Here is a 12,497-nt window from a genome sequence, read left to right on the forward strand (position 1 = left end):
CACAAACGCGTGTGGTTTCCCACAAGAGTTGCCCTCGGATGTGTCACGTAGACCCAGAAGCTCGGCAAATACGACTCACAATGAACGTGTCTGCTCTTCGATTTGCCAGGACGAATGGAGTGTGAAGCTTTTTCAATGCATCCAGTCATTCTCAAAGCCAAAGGGCTGCAACGTCGGGCAGCGGCAGCGAGCCCCTGCTGACTCTGTTTATTGTTTCTTTTACGACAGACACTCTTTTGCAAGCTGATATTGCTACTATCATCAATTCTGTGACTTGCTGCTCCTATCTTAGCCGCCGTTATCAATATTGCTCGGCGTCGCTCTCAGCCCGTTCTGATCCGTGCTAGCCTCCGATCTTTCACTGGAGGACCTGATAGACCATACAAGTATTGTTCCAGCTCGAGCGAGGACCTGTCCAAGCATCTTCACACATCCTGGTGTCCAATAACGATTCACAATAAATGCGCTCTTAGAGAGTCATGCTACCTACTTAAGAAGTCATTGTCACAGTTTTCCATGGCCTCCCGTCGACCGAGAGAGTCACAATCATACTGCGCTATTCCTTCGCTTCGTTGCATGCAATATACAAGCCAAGAACTGTTAAGTTCCCAACGCAGAGATGAAACTAGACGAGAAAGGCCCTGCCACTGTAACAGGCAATGTGGATGAAAGCTCGACGACCATGTCACAATTACATAAAATATCAGAGGTAAGCGATGGACGTAGTTACTACAATGCGACAACGCTGACTAGCACCAGAGTCCTATTGCAGTATCTCCTCCTGCCGTCGCAACGAGACTTCGAGAATTCGTTTCCACCCCATTCACTGCTGCTTTCTGCGCCGGTGGTGTAGCGGGAGCAGTTTCCCGCACAGTGGTATCACCTCTGGAACGTTTGAAGATTCTATACCAAGTGCAAAGTGTTGGCCGAAATGAATATAAAATGTCCGTCGGCAAGGCTTTGGCTAAGATGTGGAGGGACGAAGGCTGGAGGGGTTTCATGAGAGGCAACGGCACAAACTGTATACGCATCGTGCCCTATTCAGCCGTACAGTTTGGCTCCTTCAATCTCTACAAAAGATTTGTAGAGCACACCACAGGCACAGATCTGACTTCTCTTGGCCGTTTACTATGTGGTGGTTGCGCAGGCATCACATCCGTCACATTTACCTATCCACTCGATATTGTGAGGACAAGGTTATCCATACAAACGGCCTCCTTCGCGTCATTGAAGAGATCAGAAGGAAACCCACCTGGTATGTGGCCGACCATGATGTCAATGTATAAAAATGAGGGTGGTATGAGGGGATTGTATCGTGGTATCATTCCTACTGTGGCCGGTGTTGCGCCATACGTCGGTCTGAATTTTATGGTTTACGAAGCGGTAAGAGACTATTTCACAGCGCCTGGGGAAAAGAACCCTCCCTGGTACCGAAAGCTGGCTGCCGGCGCCATTTCCGGTGCGATTGCACAGACTTGCACTTATCCGTTCGATGTGCTGCGAAGACGATTCCAAGTCAACACTATGGCTGGGATGGGATATCAATATACCTCGATATGGGGCGCAATAACGATGATTGTCAAGCAAGAAGGAATTGCTGGTCTATACAAAGGCATTATGCCCAACTTGCTTAAAGTTGCCCCAAGCATGGCAAGTAGCTGGCTTAGCTTCGAGCTGACCAGAGATTTCCTGGTTTCGCTGTCGCCAGACGCCGAGGAACCCATATTATGAGCAGACTGGGTGAGTCGGAAGCAACAGAGAGGAGATATCAATCTTCTGTACAAAGTGCAATACTATATGGCCACGGCCAGCAGACAAGGCGTGGAGGAGTAGATTTTGGCCTGCCAGCATTACCGGCGTCGTACGGATACCCTGACTTGGAGCATTGTGAACTTTCGGCACAATTGTTGATGAATTCGATGATCCGCGATGGACTTGTATGTTGGCGATTTCAAGTAGCATCTGGGTAGTTTTAGAAGTAGCAGCAATTGAACGTTGTGGTCTCTAATTGTCCCTCTAACCATGCCTCATATATGCCTGAGGCATAAACAATGGATTCCACGAACTAGCTTGTCTTGGCACAAATTCCCCGGCCTGCGCACAGGAAATAGAACTCTGGCTTTGAGCAGAACGTCTCTGCGCACACGACAAACGTCCTTCTTTCCAACAGAACTCGTCAACCGCGATCATGGGTATGTCTTCGCCCTCAATACCTACTACTGCTCAATCCACACGATATGTGCGTTGATAGAGCGTTGTCAAGCACCGCAGATAAAAATGCGCTGCGAGTCATTGCAAAAACATATTTGCTGATGGCGTCTCTTTATTCTAGGTATCGATCTTGAACGCCATCATGTCCGGTCTAGCCACCGAAGAGCGCCTAAGAGTGACAACCCATATCTGAAGTTGCTCGTCAAGCTCTACAGATTCCTTGCTCGTAAGTACACATCTAGAAAAGATTGGTTGTGGGAAACCTGCAAGAAGACTAACGCACTGTGTGCTCCGATAGGACGAACTGATGCCAACTTCAACAAGGTCGTCCTCAAGCGACTGTTCATGTCTCGAATCAACCGACCACCAGTTTCCATCTCCCGAATCGTTGCAAAGACCTCCAGCGAATCTGCAAAGAAGGCCTATGAGGGCAAGACTGTCGCAATTGTGGGCACCATCACAGATGACAACCGAATGTTGACTGTACCTAAGCTCTCCGTCGCTGCTCTCCGATTCACATCTACTGCCCGAGCTCGAATTGAGAAGGCTGGTGGTGAGTGCCTGACTTTCGATCAGCTGGCTATGCGAGCACCTACTGGTAGCAACGTTGTACTGCTGAGAGGACCAAAGAACTCACGAGAGGCTGTCAAGCACTTCGGTATGGGACCACACAAGCACAAGAAGCCATACATCGAGAGCAAGGGTCGCAAGTTCGAGAGAGGACGAGGTCGAAGACGATCCAAGGGTTTCAAGGTCTAAAGAGGTGGCTTGGCACTTGTTGTCAATTTATTCTCTTCATAGAGTTATACGCGTTCTTGGTGCCATGGGGTTTTATGGTCCACATAGGAAACAAGAAGGCATCATCTAGGATGCCAATACTCAGAGCGCACAAAAGTATATGCCTAGAACACACTTGACAGTCACTATTTCACGATCCTGATGGCACAACACGATCAAAAACATCCGTGGTCGTTGCAGTGGTAGCAAGAGGGTCCCACCAATCTCGAGAACTGTCGTCGTGCTCAACTACTGATGAGCTCAGTAGTTTGGGCTCGCTACAAAAACAATGATTATGAATCACGCTCGTCATCTTTTTCGTCTCGTGCACCACTTGATCTTGCTGTAATGGTGAGTATTTTGTCGTGGACCGTCCCAAGTTCGGGCCAACTCTCGGCGGCTGCTTCGCCCTCCGGTTGTGATGTGTAAGCAGGATGACCTGTAACGGTGTACCTACTTTCGCCTACACGACAATAAAATGCACGACTCGTTACTGCCGTGATGGACGTCGTGTCTGAGTGGCCAGACAAATCGAAAGCTTTGGCATCAATGTCTCAACACATCATAACATGAAGTTTCAGGACTGATGATCTTCTTCTACACCTGAACCAATCCGGCTTGTGTATAGCCGATCAGCTACCTTCATTCAACATCGAGTCGAAGTTGGAGTATCTGCTGTCCGGGTATGAACGGTGTCTCCGACCTGGCATGAATATTTGAGCTCAGGTATAAGTATAGACAGCATGTCTCTTGTGTTACTTCCTACCACAGCATTTTACAGTCATCTTTCACCCATATCACTGCGACGAAATCCGATACTAACATAGTGAACACCATGGCGGAAATTGAAGCCTTTACAGTCTTGTTCCCCGAGCAGCGCATTAGCCAACTGAAACAACGCCTACAACAAGCATTGTTTCCAGATGAGCTTCCTGACAGTGGTTGGGACATGGGTGCTCCGTTGAGCGATGTAGAACGCATAGCAAAGCACTGGGCCAGCAAATTCGACTTTCAGCAAGCAGCAGCACAACTGAATGAACTACCACAATTCAAAACCAAGATAGACTGCGAAGGCTTTGACCCACTCTCCATACACTTTGTACACCTTCGTAGCGACAACCCTAATGCGATACCCTTATTCTTCAGCCACGGCTGGCCAGGCAGTTTCTTCGAAGTCTACAAGATAGCAAGACAGCTCACTCGAAGTGATAATGGTGGGCCATGTTTCCACGTTGTTGCACCTTCTCTGCCCAACTTCGGCTTTTCTGACGGGGTGAAGAAACGAGGCTTTGCAATCGAGCAGTATGCTACAGTGTGCAACCAACTCATGCTCAAGCTCGGATATGAAAGATACGTTACTCAGGGCGGCGACTGGGGTTGGTGGGTGACTCGAGCAATGTCTCTCATGTTTCCCAGCTCTATTCTAGCCACACACTTCAACATGGACGTAGGTGAGCCACCAGCATCGCTCAAGTTTACACAACCAGGCTCACGCTTTCCCCTTCCTGACGGAGCAACCCCTCGCGAACTTCAGGGTGCTCAACGAACCGCCTGGTTCCTCGACGAAGGTTATGGATACAACCTCCTTCAATCGACCAAACCTCAGACTCTGGCCTACGCCCTGGCCGATTCTCCGCTTGCTCTACTAGCTTGGATCTCCGAGAAGCTGCATGACTGGACGGACAACTACCCTTGGACAGACGACGAGATATGCCTCTGGGTGAGCATCTATTATTTTTCCACTGCAGGTCCTGCCGCTGCTACTCGGATCTACTACGAGATGGCCCACGACAGGAACGGGAAATACGTTCCTAAGGACAGTATGGGCAAAGGATTCGAAGGTGGAGTTCCAGGTACACGGAAAATCACAGGTGCGTACTTAAAGAAAGATCACGGTACAGGTGTCAAGATTGGTATGAGCCATTTTCCGATGGACATTCAGGTATTGCCGAGTTTGTACACAAACACGCTTGGGAACGTGGTATATGAGAAAGAGCACGAACGTGGTGGACATTTTGCTGCGCATGAGTGTCCAGACGAGTTGGTGAGCGATCTGAGGGAGATGTTTGGTGCATTGGACCTTCGTTTTGCCTAGATTGGGATCGTAAACGATCTAGTCCAATCAAGACCGATTGATCAAAGAAGCCAGTACCAAGAATGGTGTGTAGCAATTTCGGTCACTTTTGCTTTGTCAACACAGAACCACGAAACAGCCTCTATGATTCACCTCTAACATTCGTCCTGTAGCATAAAGAAAGCCACAATTCTCACTGCAACTGCTCATGCTTGTACGCCTTCTTTCCCACTCCATATTCACCCGCAACCTGTCCCTGCCCCCGAATCTTATACTTATATATCGTCAACCCTTCCAGCCCCACTGGCCCTCTCGAATGGATCTTATTCGTGCTAATACCAACTTCTGTACCGAAACCATACCTCATTCCATCCGCGAATCTCGTGCTCGCATTCCAGTAGACACCTGCACTGTCGACAGCGTTCATGAAATACTCTGCCGCGTTCTGGTCGGTTGTGACTATACTGTCTGTGTGAGAGCTTGAGTGGGCGTTGATGTGTGATATTGCGAGGTCGAGACTTGCGTCGGAGGAGGATGAGTCAGAAATTGCAGGCACAGTCTTGATTGCGATTTTGAGATCAAGAAACTCGGTGTCATAATCTGTCTCGGTTGCGTCTTGCAGTAATGCAGCGCTCGAGGAAGGTAGCTGCTTCTGTAGGGCGGATTTACTCTGTGGATCGCAGATCAAGCTTACTCCTCGTGCGAGTAGTGCCTCTGCTACGCCTGGTAGTATTGTTTCGAGGACGTCTGCGTGGACTAGTAGTGTCTCTGCTGCGTTGCAAGCTGCTGGGTAGTCACATTTACTGTCCACCACGACTCTTTTTGCGATTTCTGGGTCAGCGTCCTTGTGTAAGTACACTGAGCATAGTCCGTCTGCGTGGCCTAGAACAGGTATCCGTGTGTGTTCCTTGACGTATTTTACTAGTTCATTTCCACCTCTTGGTATTACAAGGTCGATGTAGCGGTCGAGCTGAAGAAGCTCGTCAATGACGTTTCTTGTTTTTACAAGCTGAATAGCCTGGTTTGGGACTTGTGTTTCATCTAGCGCAGAGCTGATCACACGTGAAATAGCTTCAAAGGAATGACTGCTCTCCTTTCCACCCTTGAGTATAGCCGCGTTACCAGATTTGATTGCCAAAGCGGCAATGTTCGCTATCACTTCTGGCCGTGCCTCGAAGATGATAAGCAGTACGCCTATAGGACAACTAACCCGCTCGAGCTCAAGGTTATCGTCAAGCCTCGTTCGCAGAGTCGTCTGATTCAGTGAGTCGGGCAGAGAGCGAACGTCCAGGATACCTTGGAGCATATCCTCGTACTTGCCTGGTTTGCTGAGATCCAGCCTTTTGACAAGTGATTGTGGTAGTGTACCGGAATTTGAGGCTTGCATAGCTAGGGTCATGTCATTGGCATTTGCTTCTAGGATATCCAATTTTGCTTTTGAGAGAGCTTGATGTATTATGCTCAAGGCTTCGTTTCGAGCAGTGACAGGCAGGATGGCCAGAGATCGGGCAGACAGAGATGCTGACCGTGCTGCATCTTCTGGTGTGGAGGAAGTGAGAGACATGGAGTGGAGGTGATCGCAGCTCGTTAGATTGGTTTGTCGGGAAGTGTTGCTCCTTTCTCGTTCGGTGTAGAAGGGTAAAAAAGCCTGACCTGTGTCTGATCCTTCTGAAAGAAAATTTCACGCCTGTCCAAGTGAACTCAGAGTCTGTGCCACGTGCAGTGCAATCTACACAAAAGTTGTTCACGTTTGGGGACTCGCACGGCTTGGCAAATCTATGTTAGCATACAATCGAGATGAAATGGTCTCAGAGTCCGGACAGCACGTTCACGAATACTTCTGAAGTTCTGACCACACTGTATAGGACTGACAGAAACTCGAGTGCTAGAAAGGAGACACGTATGCGAAGTCTGTTCGTCTTTGCAGTTAGTTCCAGCAATTCAAAAAGTCGTCCACAATTAGTCACCCAGACTTGAGCACGTGATCGCATATAGACCCCGATGGTGTTTCATCCCGTATGACATGGTGTCGAGCACTCTTAATAGACGAGAATATGAATCTCGGCCCTCTCAACAACGCACACGCAGTGGCTAAGGAGACCTCGTGTACGCGATTTCATGGCGATCGTTCGGCGCTTGATCCTTTACCAGTGCTATTGGTGGGACGACCAATTCCCCGATGCTAGAACGAATTCCTCAACACCTTTTACAGGGATTCACGAGCATTCACGAACGATCAGTATTGAAACGATACAGGGTCACATAGGCGTTATCAGGGAGCGAGAAGATGAAAGAGAGCGGGGCGTTCATTTGCTGAATACGGTTCGCAGCAGAACTTGCAGGAAGAGCTCGACTAACGAGGTCACCGAAGTGATAGCACAGAGTTGAGCTGTCACGACTTCAAAAAGAGATGTAAGAGAACCGAAAACCACAGCACGTCAATCGTCCAGGATGCATCAGTGCTTGGTCGCCACCGCCTCTTCCTCCACACCTTCGTCTTCGGTCTCCTCCTTGTCATCCTCGGTTTCGTCCTCGGTTTCACCCTCGTCAACAGTCATCGTAAGCTGCCCACCAATGGTCGATTGTGGCACAATATCGGTCGCGTTGTTGACTTCCTGCTGTGATCGCTGCTGATAACCTGGTACGGGCCTGCTTGCAAATTTGCCGGTACTATCTCTCGTCAATTCACTTCCCCATCGACCTTTGTCCAGTCCACGTTCCCTTCTATCTCTGTTCTCCTCTTTGCTTCTGCGCATTTTCCTCTTGAGGGGATTTACCTCCGGTTTATCATCGTTGCTCAAGTCAACGGGACTGCTCGCCTTGGCTTGTTTCCCTCCAGGCTTAGGCAGGCTGTCGAGTTCGACTGGTTTACCAATACCAGGCTGCTTATCACTGATCTGCTCTTCCTGACCACGCTCGTCTCCCTCTTCAATCACATTCGTATTAGCTATGTTCTTGACTGAATTTGCCGTCCCTTTGTTGCCCGTCGTAATCTCCTTGCCAGGAAAGGTTCCAAACCTGTCAGCCAACCCCTTGTTGGTAGGGTCACTAAACACGCTGCAGACATCGTCGCGAGCAAAACCATGATGTTCTCTTAAATGTCGTTTAAGTTGGACAAATGGCTTGGAGCGGTCCGACTCTCACAGTCTGAAAGGATGCAAGAATAGTTATAGCCTTCAGCAGCGACACCCCGTCGCACGTTAGTCTGTCCTTTGAGCGCAGCTGCTGGGTTCGTCGTCACAAGGTTGTCTGGATCTGAGGACTTGACTTGCATAGTCGGCATTGCTTCGAGGATGGATAGCAAAGTCGGTGAAATGTGTTGAGTGCTGACATCAGTATATGTAGATTAACATCAGCGATGGCCAGAGCATTCGTCGTGCTACCTGTATCTTGCGTATGTGTGTCGAGCGCGACAATGCAGTAGCCCAGATCGTAGCCTACATCACCGACAAGAGATTGTAGTGCACGCTGGACGTCGTCTTTACCGTTGGTGGGGATTAAATCGCTGGCATTCGATCCTGGATGTTTGAGGAGGTGCTGCATTACTGCTTTGCAAATGTCTCGCTCCAAAGTCAGCGTGTCTCCAAGCTGTTGTTTGAAGGAGTCAAGGGAAGGCGGGAGCGTAAGTGCTAGAACCAGGTCGCGAGTTTTGGTACTAATTGACACCATGATGGTGTTCACGATTGCTGTGAGGGATCGTTCTCAGTATAGATTCGAAAGATATGCAAAAGCAGTGGGGGCGAGCAGATCATATGCCCTTAGCAAGGCGTGTGTGATAAAATCGGACGCTATCGTGTAATTTCCAGAAGGGACTGTATGATAAAAGCTCTGGCATCTTCAGTCTAGCTGAGCATAGGAAATGTTCTTACCCAGTCAATCTCAGATGATGGTAAGTGCTGCCGTAGAAGTCTTGTTCTCTCACTCCAATTAGACCGATACAGTGTACATCGTTTCCCTGCTGTCCATTCGAGGCCTTCCTCAAAATGTACAATGGTCGTCAAAGAGCTCAACAAGACCGCAACTTGGGGTGCGCCAAAGATATCTTCTGGGTGCTTGGATGCCTGGAAAGGACAACAGGCGTCATGTTGGATTCTGGTTGCTCAATCCTTTGCTGTCTGCCAATATGTGAACTCTGTTTTCCTATACTGTTGCCATAAACACCAGTCTTGGACAGTAGATAGCTGTCAATATAGTCGTTGTGGAGTTTTCCATTCTGCATTATTGACTTTCACCATTTGGTATTGGACTGGAAGAAAAGAATCCTTCTGCCAGAGTACTATCGTCGTGTTGCTGGTTGATCTTCACATCATCTCTATTTGTAAACTCGTCCAGCTCATTTACACTTGAGGTCGTTCGTGTGACCGAGATACCTGGCAAGTCAGGTTCCGGTGAACCAGTCTGATTGTCAATCAGCTTATCAAGCTCGTCCGTACCATTGTCAAGAGAGTCTTCCTGGACATCGATATGTTGCTTGTGAGAGACAGGCTCTACTCCACCGTTATGTGAGTGTGCGGAGAGTAATGCGGAGAGGTCGTCGTCGTCGTCGTCATCATCTTCTTCTTCTGTCTGCTTCTCGGCATTATTTGATGAAGTTGGTTTTCGCGAAGCTTCTTGTGCCAATAGTGCATCCAGATCATCTTCGCCTTCCGAATCTACGTTTTCCGTGACCCTTTTGGACTGTACATGATTAGGTTGTTGATCCTGAGCAAGCAACATGTCAAGCTCGTCATCGTCTGGGCCGCCAGGCTCTATATCATCTTCACCAGCATCGCCGAAGAACATTGATATTTGCTCCTCCTCAATCGACTGCCCAGACACCTCCCTTGTGTCTAGCTGTTGCGCTTCAAGAGCACTTCTTTCACTGCGATCCTGTTCATCCACAGCTTTTGCCATATCTTCTCTCATGATGTGTCCAGGCTTACTCTCATCTATCCATGATTTTCTGTACATTTGCAATTTTTTCGTGTGACCAGCTCTTTCGACGAGTTGTAAAGCATCTGCAAATTTTGCTCGAGGATATAAACCATCGAGCCAATTCTGGTAGAAGTTCAGGAGCTTAGCAACGTCGTCGAATTCATGACCCTTGCCTTTCAGCCTCAACTTCCTCTTCATTTGTCCGGAACGTATTTGAGTCTTCAGCTTTGGAAGACCTGGCTCTGATAGCAGCCTGTCCGCATCAAGCTTTGGAATCTTCTTTCTCTGTCTTGTGATCTTGACTTCCTCGTCAATGTTTCCTCCAAAGACATCCTCTTCTGCTTTGCGTTTGCGAGGACTCAAAGTAGTCTTGTCGTCACGTTCTGTATTCCGACTTGGTCTGTCTGCAAAAGGATCGTCATCTGTGTCAAAGGCAGCGTCTTCGAGCATCAACTCGTCCACAGTTGTGCGTGTAAGAGGATCGGCAGCCATTTGGGGGTTGCACTGAGTGGTTTCACAACAATTGCAGGTAGGAAATCTTGTGCAGAGGTTTCTGGGATGTTTCGCGTCTCGAATCACAGGTTGCTGCAGAATGGTCCTCTTTCAAAATGGTATATGAAGCACCACACCAACATGAACGCGACTCCAAAAGCGCGTTGAGTAAAACGCGTTCCTGCCGAACGTCATATCCATGCTAAGCTAGTACCTAGATTGTGTTAGCTTTGAATGATGGTCACGTGTACTGGAAGCTCCGCATTCACTCTTGTAACCTCGAGAGCGCGACAACGTTATACTGCTGGCCATGGTAGACACAATGGAGACGCCCAATACGCAGATACCGAAAGCAAACGTACCAGGGAAGCGGTTTACCACCGACTATCCAGTAAGTCAGCTGGGAGGCATGAATCAAGTGTCTGCTAACACAACTAACAGCTCATTGATTCTGACCCGTACGTGCACTTGGTCCGTCGAAGCAAGGTTTGCGACTGACTTCAACCTGCTAGGCACTGGAGACGAGCCTTCCGATACGCCAGGCCGAGGGACTGGGCGATAGGTGCTGGCGCAGCCACATTGGGACCTCTATTTATGTTAACGACTGAGCGATTTGCACCTTCTTTCGCCGGCAAAGGCGCCTTTGGACCACCTTTCAGATTATCTATTGCGGTTGGTGTCACGGCAGGTCTTGGACTAGTATATCAGAGGTCATGCTTGCGATTTTACGGCTGGATGGAGAACGAAAGAGAGCAGGGAATGGATATGAGGGAAATGGTAGACAAGGTCAAGAAAGGAGAGCCGCTATACGGCGAGTCACAACTATCACCATATATGCAGGGCGTTGCTGCTAGAAACTCGAGGTTTAGTGCCCTCATGTTTCACATAGTACCCATGGCAAACTTTACAAACCACAACCAGGTAAGCCACAAGTCGTGCTGTTCGGTCGGGCTGGTCCTAACAATACTTTACAGCACGGCGTCGACACTGCTAAATACTACCAGCAAGCAGAGAGGGAATTGGAGGCAGCACGAGGAAGGTAGTGAGCAAGGACGACCAGTCTAAGTGTCCATGATGAAACTTCCAAGCAATATTCAATTTTCATCAGCAGACTTGACCACCCTAAATGCTGCCGTGCTTGTACAAACCTGGGTGCTTTACTATACAAGCATCACTGATCAATTTTCTCAACTTTTGCATGCCGACGTATGTGTTTAGTAGCCTGCTACTCCAGAGTTCCACTGATCACGCAAACCATTGTAACTTTCTCGACACGAGATTTGCTGGCGAAGACATGGCTCGAAGTCATTACAGCGTCGACGCTCACCACAACAGCTCGTTTTGTATGTCCCTGCAAGCAGTATTATCGTTCTGGAGAGCTGCTAACCAACAGTGAATTGAACTTGTTCATGTGACCATAAGGTCCGTGATGCATACTGACCAGGTTGAGACTGATAAGTCGATAGTATCCATTCCACGGCAACACTTGAAGTTTGAGCTGTGATTATCAATTTTACGATCACTAACTACAGGTACACTTCGCGACACAAAGCGCCCACGGCTCCTCGAAGCTTGTCCAATCATGTCTGTTAGACATACTCAAGAAGTCTGCAGCTCATAACACTCATATCTCAATCAGGAGACTCCCATATAGACAAAGCCGTATTACGCTCGCTGTCGCGATGGCAGTGCTAACAATGATTTGCTCTATACCCGATATTCCAGGTCGTAAATCTCTTTAACCAGACATATCTGCCGCAGCACCAGTCTCGAAATCGATATGGCCACGGTCAACAATACTTTAGAAATCAGCTATTCGTACAAGCAGAAGGTGACCAAATCTCGAAATCTCGGCTCAATACGCGGCTTGCAAACACGATCTAAAAGCCTTGCAATCACCATAATGAGCTGTTCTGGAGTGTATCAGATTCGTCGATTTGATGGAGAACGATGACATGGTAATGGATCGCCCGTTAGTGCAAGTGCATCGAAGATTGGAGACTGCGTCAGTAGACATCAGGTCGACTAG

The 12,497-nt window shown here is 48.6% G+C and overlaps 7 protein-coding genes across 7 annotated transcripts; 4 read left to right on the top strand and 3 right to left on the bottom strand.

Annotated features, from left to right (window-relative positions):
- Positions 1 to 619: 619 nt before the first annotated feature.
- On the top strand, positions 620 to 1,731 carry LTR64_001628 (uncharacterized protein; the record flags this gene model as incomplete). Its single annotated transcript, XM_064896007.1, has 2 exons — positions 620 to 709; positions 760 to 1,731. The coding sequence occupies 2 exons, from the start codon at positions 620 to 622 to the stop codon at positions 1,729 to 1,731; spliced, it is 1,062 nt and encodes a 353-aa protein (XP_064758694.1).
- Positions 1,732 to 2,188: 457 nt separating this feature from the next.
- Positions 2,189 to 2,970, top strand: LTR64_001629 (uncharacterized protein; the record flags this gene model as incomplete). The annotated part of the gene is made up of 3 exons (XM_064896008.1): positions 2,189 to 2,192; positions 2,333 to 2,437; positions 2,510 to 2,970. 3 exons carry the CDS (start codon positions 2,189 to 2,191, stop codon positions 2,968 to 2,970), a joined length of 570 nt encoding a protein of 189 aa, XP_064758695.1.
- An 853-nt stretch (positions 2,971 to 3,823) lies between these two features.
- LTR64_001630 (uncharacterized protein) lies at positions 3,824 to 5,083 on the top strand (the record flags this gene model as incomplete). The annotated part of the gene is made up of 2 exons (XM_064896009.1): positions 3,824 to 4,364; positions 4,440 to 5,083. 2 exons carry the CDS (start codon positions 3,824 to 3,826, stop codon positions 5,081 to 5,083), a joined length of 1,185 nt encoding a protein of 394 aa, XP_064758696.1.
- Positions 5,084 to 5,255: 172 nt separating this feature from the next.
- On the bottom strand, positions 5,256 to 6,626 carry PRO2 (glutamate-5-semialdehyde dehydrogenase; the record flags this gene model as incomplete). Its single annotated transcript, XM_064896010.1, has 1 exon — positions 5,256 to 6,626. The coding sequence occupies one exon, from the start codon at positions 6,624 to 6,626 to the stop codon at positions 5,256 to 5,258; it is 1,371 nt and encodes a 456-aa protein (XP_064758697.1).
- Positions 6,627 to 7,518: 892 nt separating this feature from the next.
- Positions 7,519 to 8,731, bottom strand: LTR64_001632 (uncharacterized protein; the record flags this gene model as incomplete). The annotated part of the gene is made up of 2 exons (XM_064896011.1): positions 7,519 to 8,119; positions 8,394 to 8,731. The coding sequence occupies 2 exons, from the start codon at positions 8,729 to 8,731 to the stop codon at positions 7,519 to 7,521; spliced, it is 939 nt and encodes a 312-aa protein (XP_064758698.1).
- Positions 8,732 to 9,280: 549 nt separating this feature from the next.
- On the bottom strand, positions 9,281 to 10,468 carry CSM3 (chromosome segregation in meiosis-related protein; the record flags this gene model as incomplete). Its single annotated transcript, XM_064896012.1, has 1 exon — positions 9,281 to 10,468. The coding sequence occupies one exon, from the start codon at positions 10,466 to 10,468 to the stop codon at positions 9,281 to 9,283; it is 1,188 nt and encodes a 395-aa protein (XP_064758699.1).
- A 322-nt stretch (positions 10,469 to 10,790) lies between these two features.
- On the top strand, positions 10,791 to 11,511 carry LTR64_001634 (uncharacterized protein; the record flags this gene model as incomplete). Its single annotated transcript, XM_064896013.1, has 4 exons — positions 10,791 to 10,859; positions 10,910 to 10,926; positions 10,981 to 11,389; positions 11,443 to 11,511. 4 exons carry the CDS (start codon positions 10,791 to 10,793, stop codon positions 11,509 to 11,511), a joined length of 564 nt encoding a protein of 187 aa, XP_064758700.1.
- Positions 11,512 to 12,497: the final 986 nt, after the last annotated feature.

This window comes from Lithohypha guttulata (genome assembly GCF_036872675.1).
Source record: "Lithohypha guttulata strain CCFEE 5908 chromosome Unknown scaffold_1, whole genome shotgun sequence".
Lineage (NCBI taxonomy): Eukaryota > Fungi > Ascomycota > Eurotiomycetes > Chaetothyriales > Trichomeriaceae > Lithohypha > Lithohypha guttulata.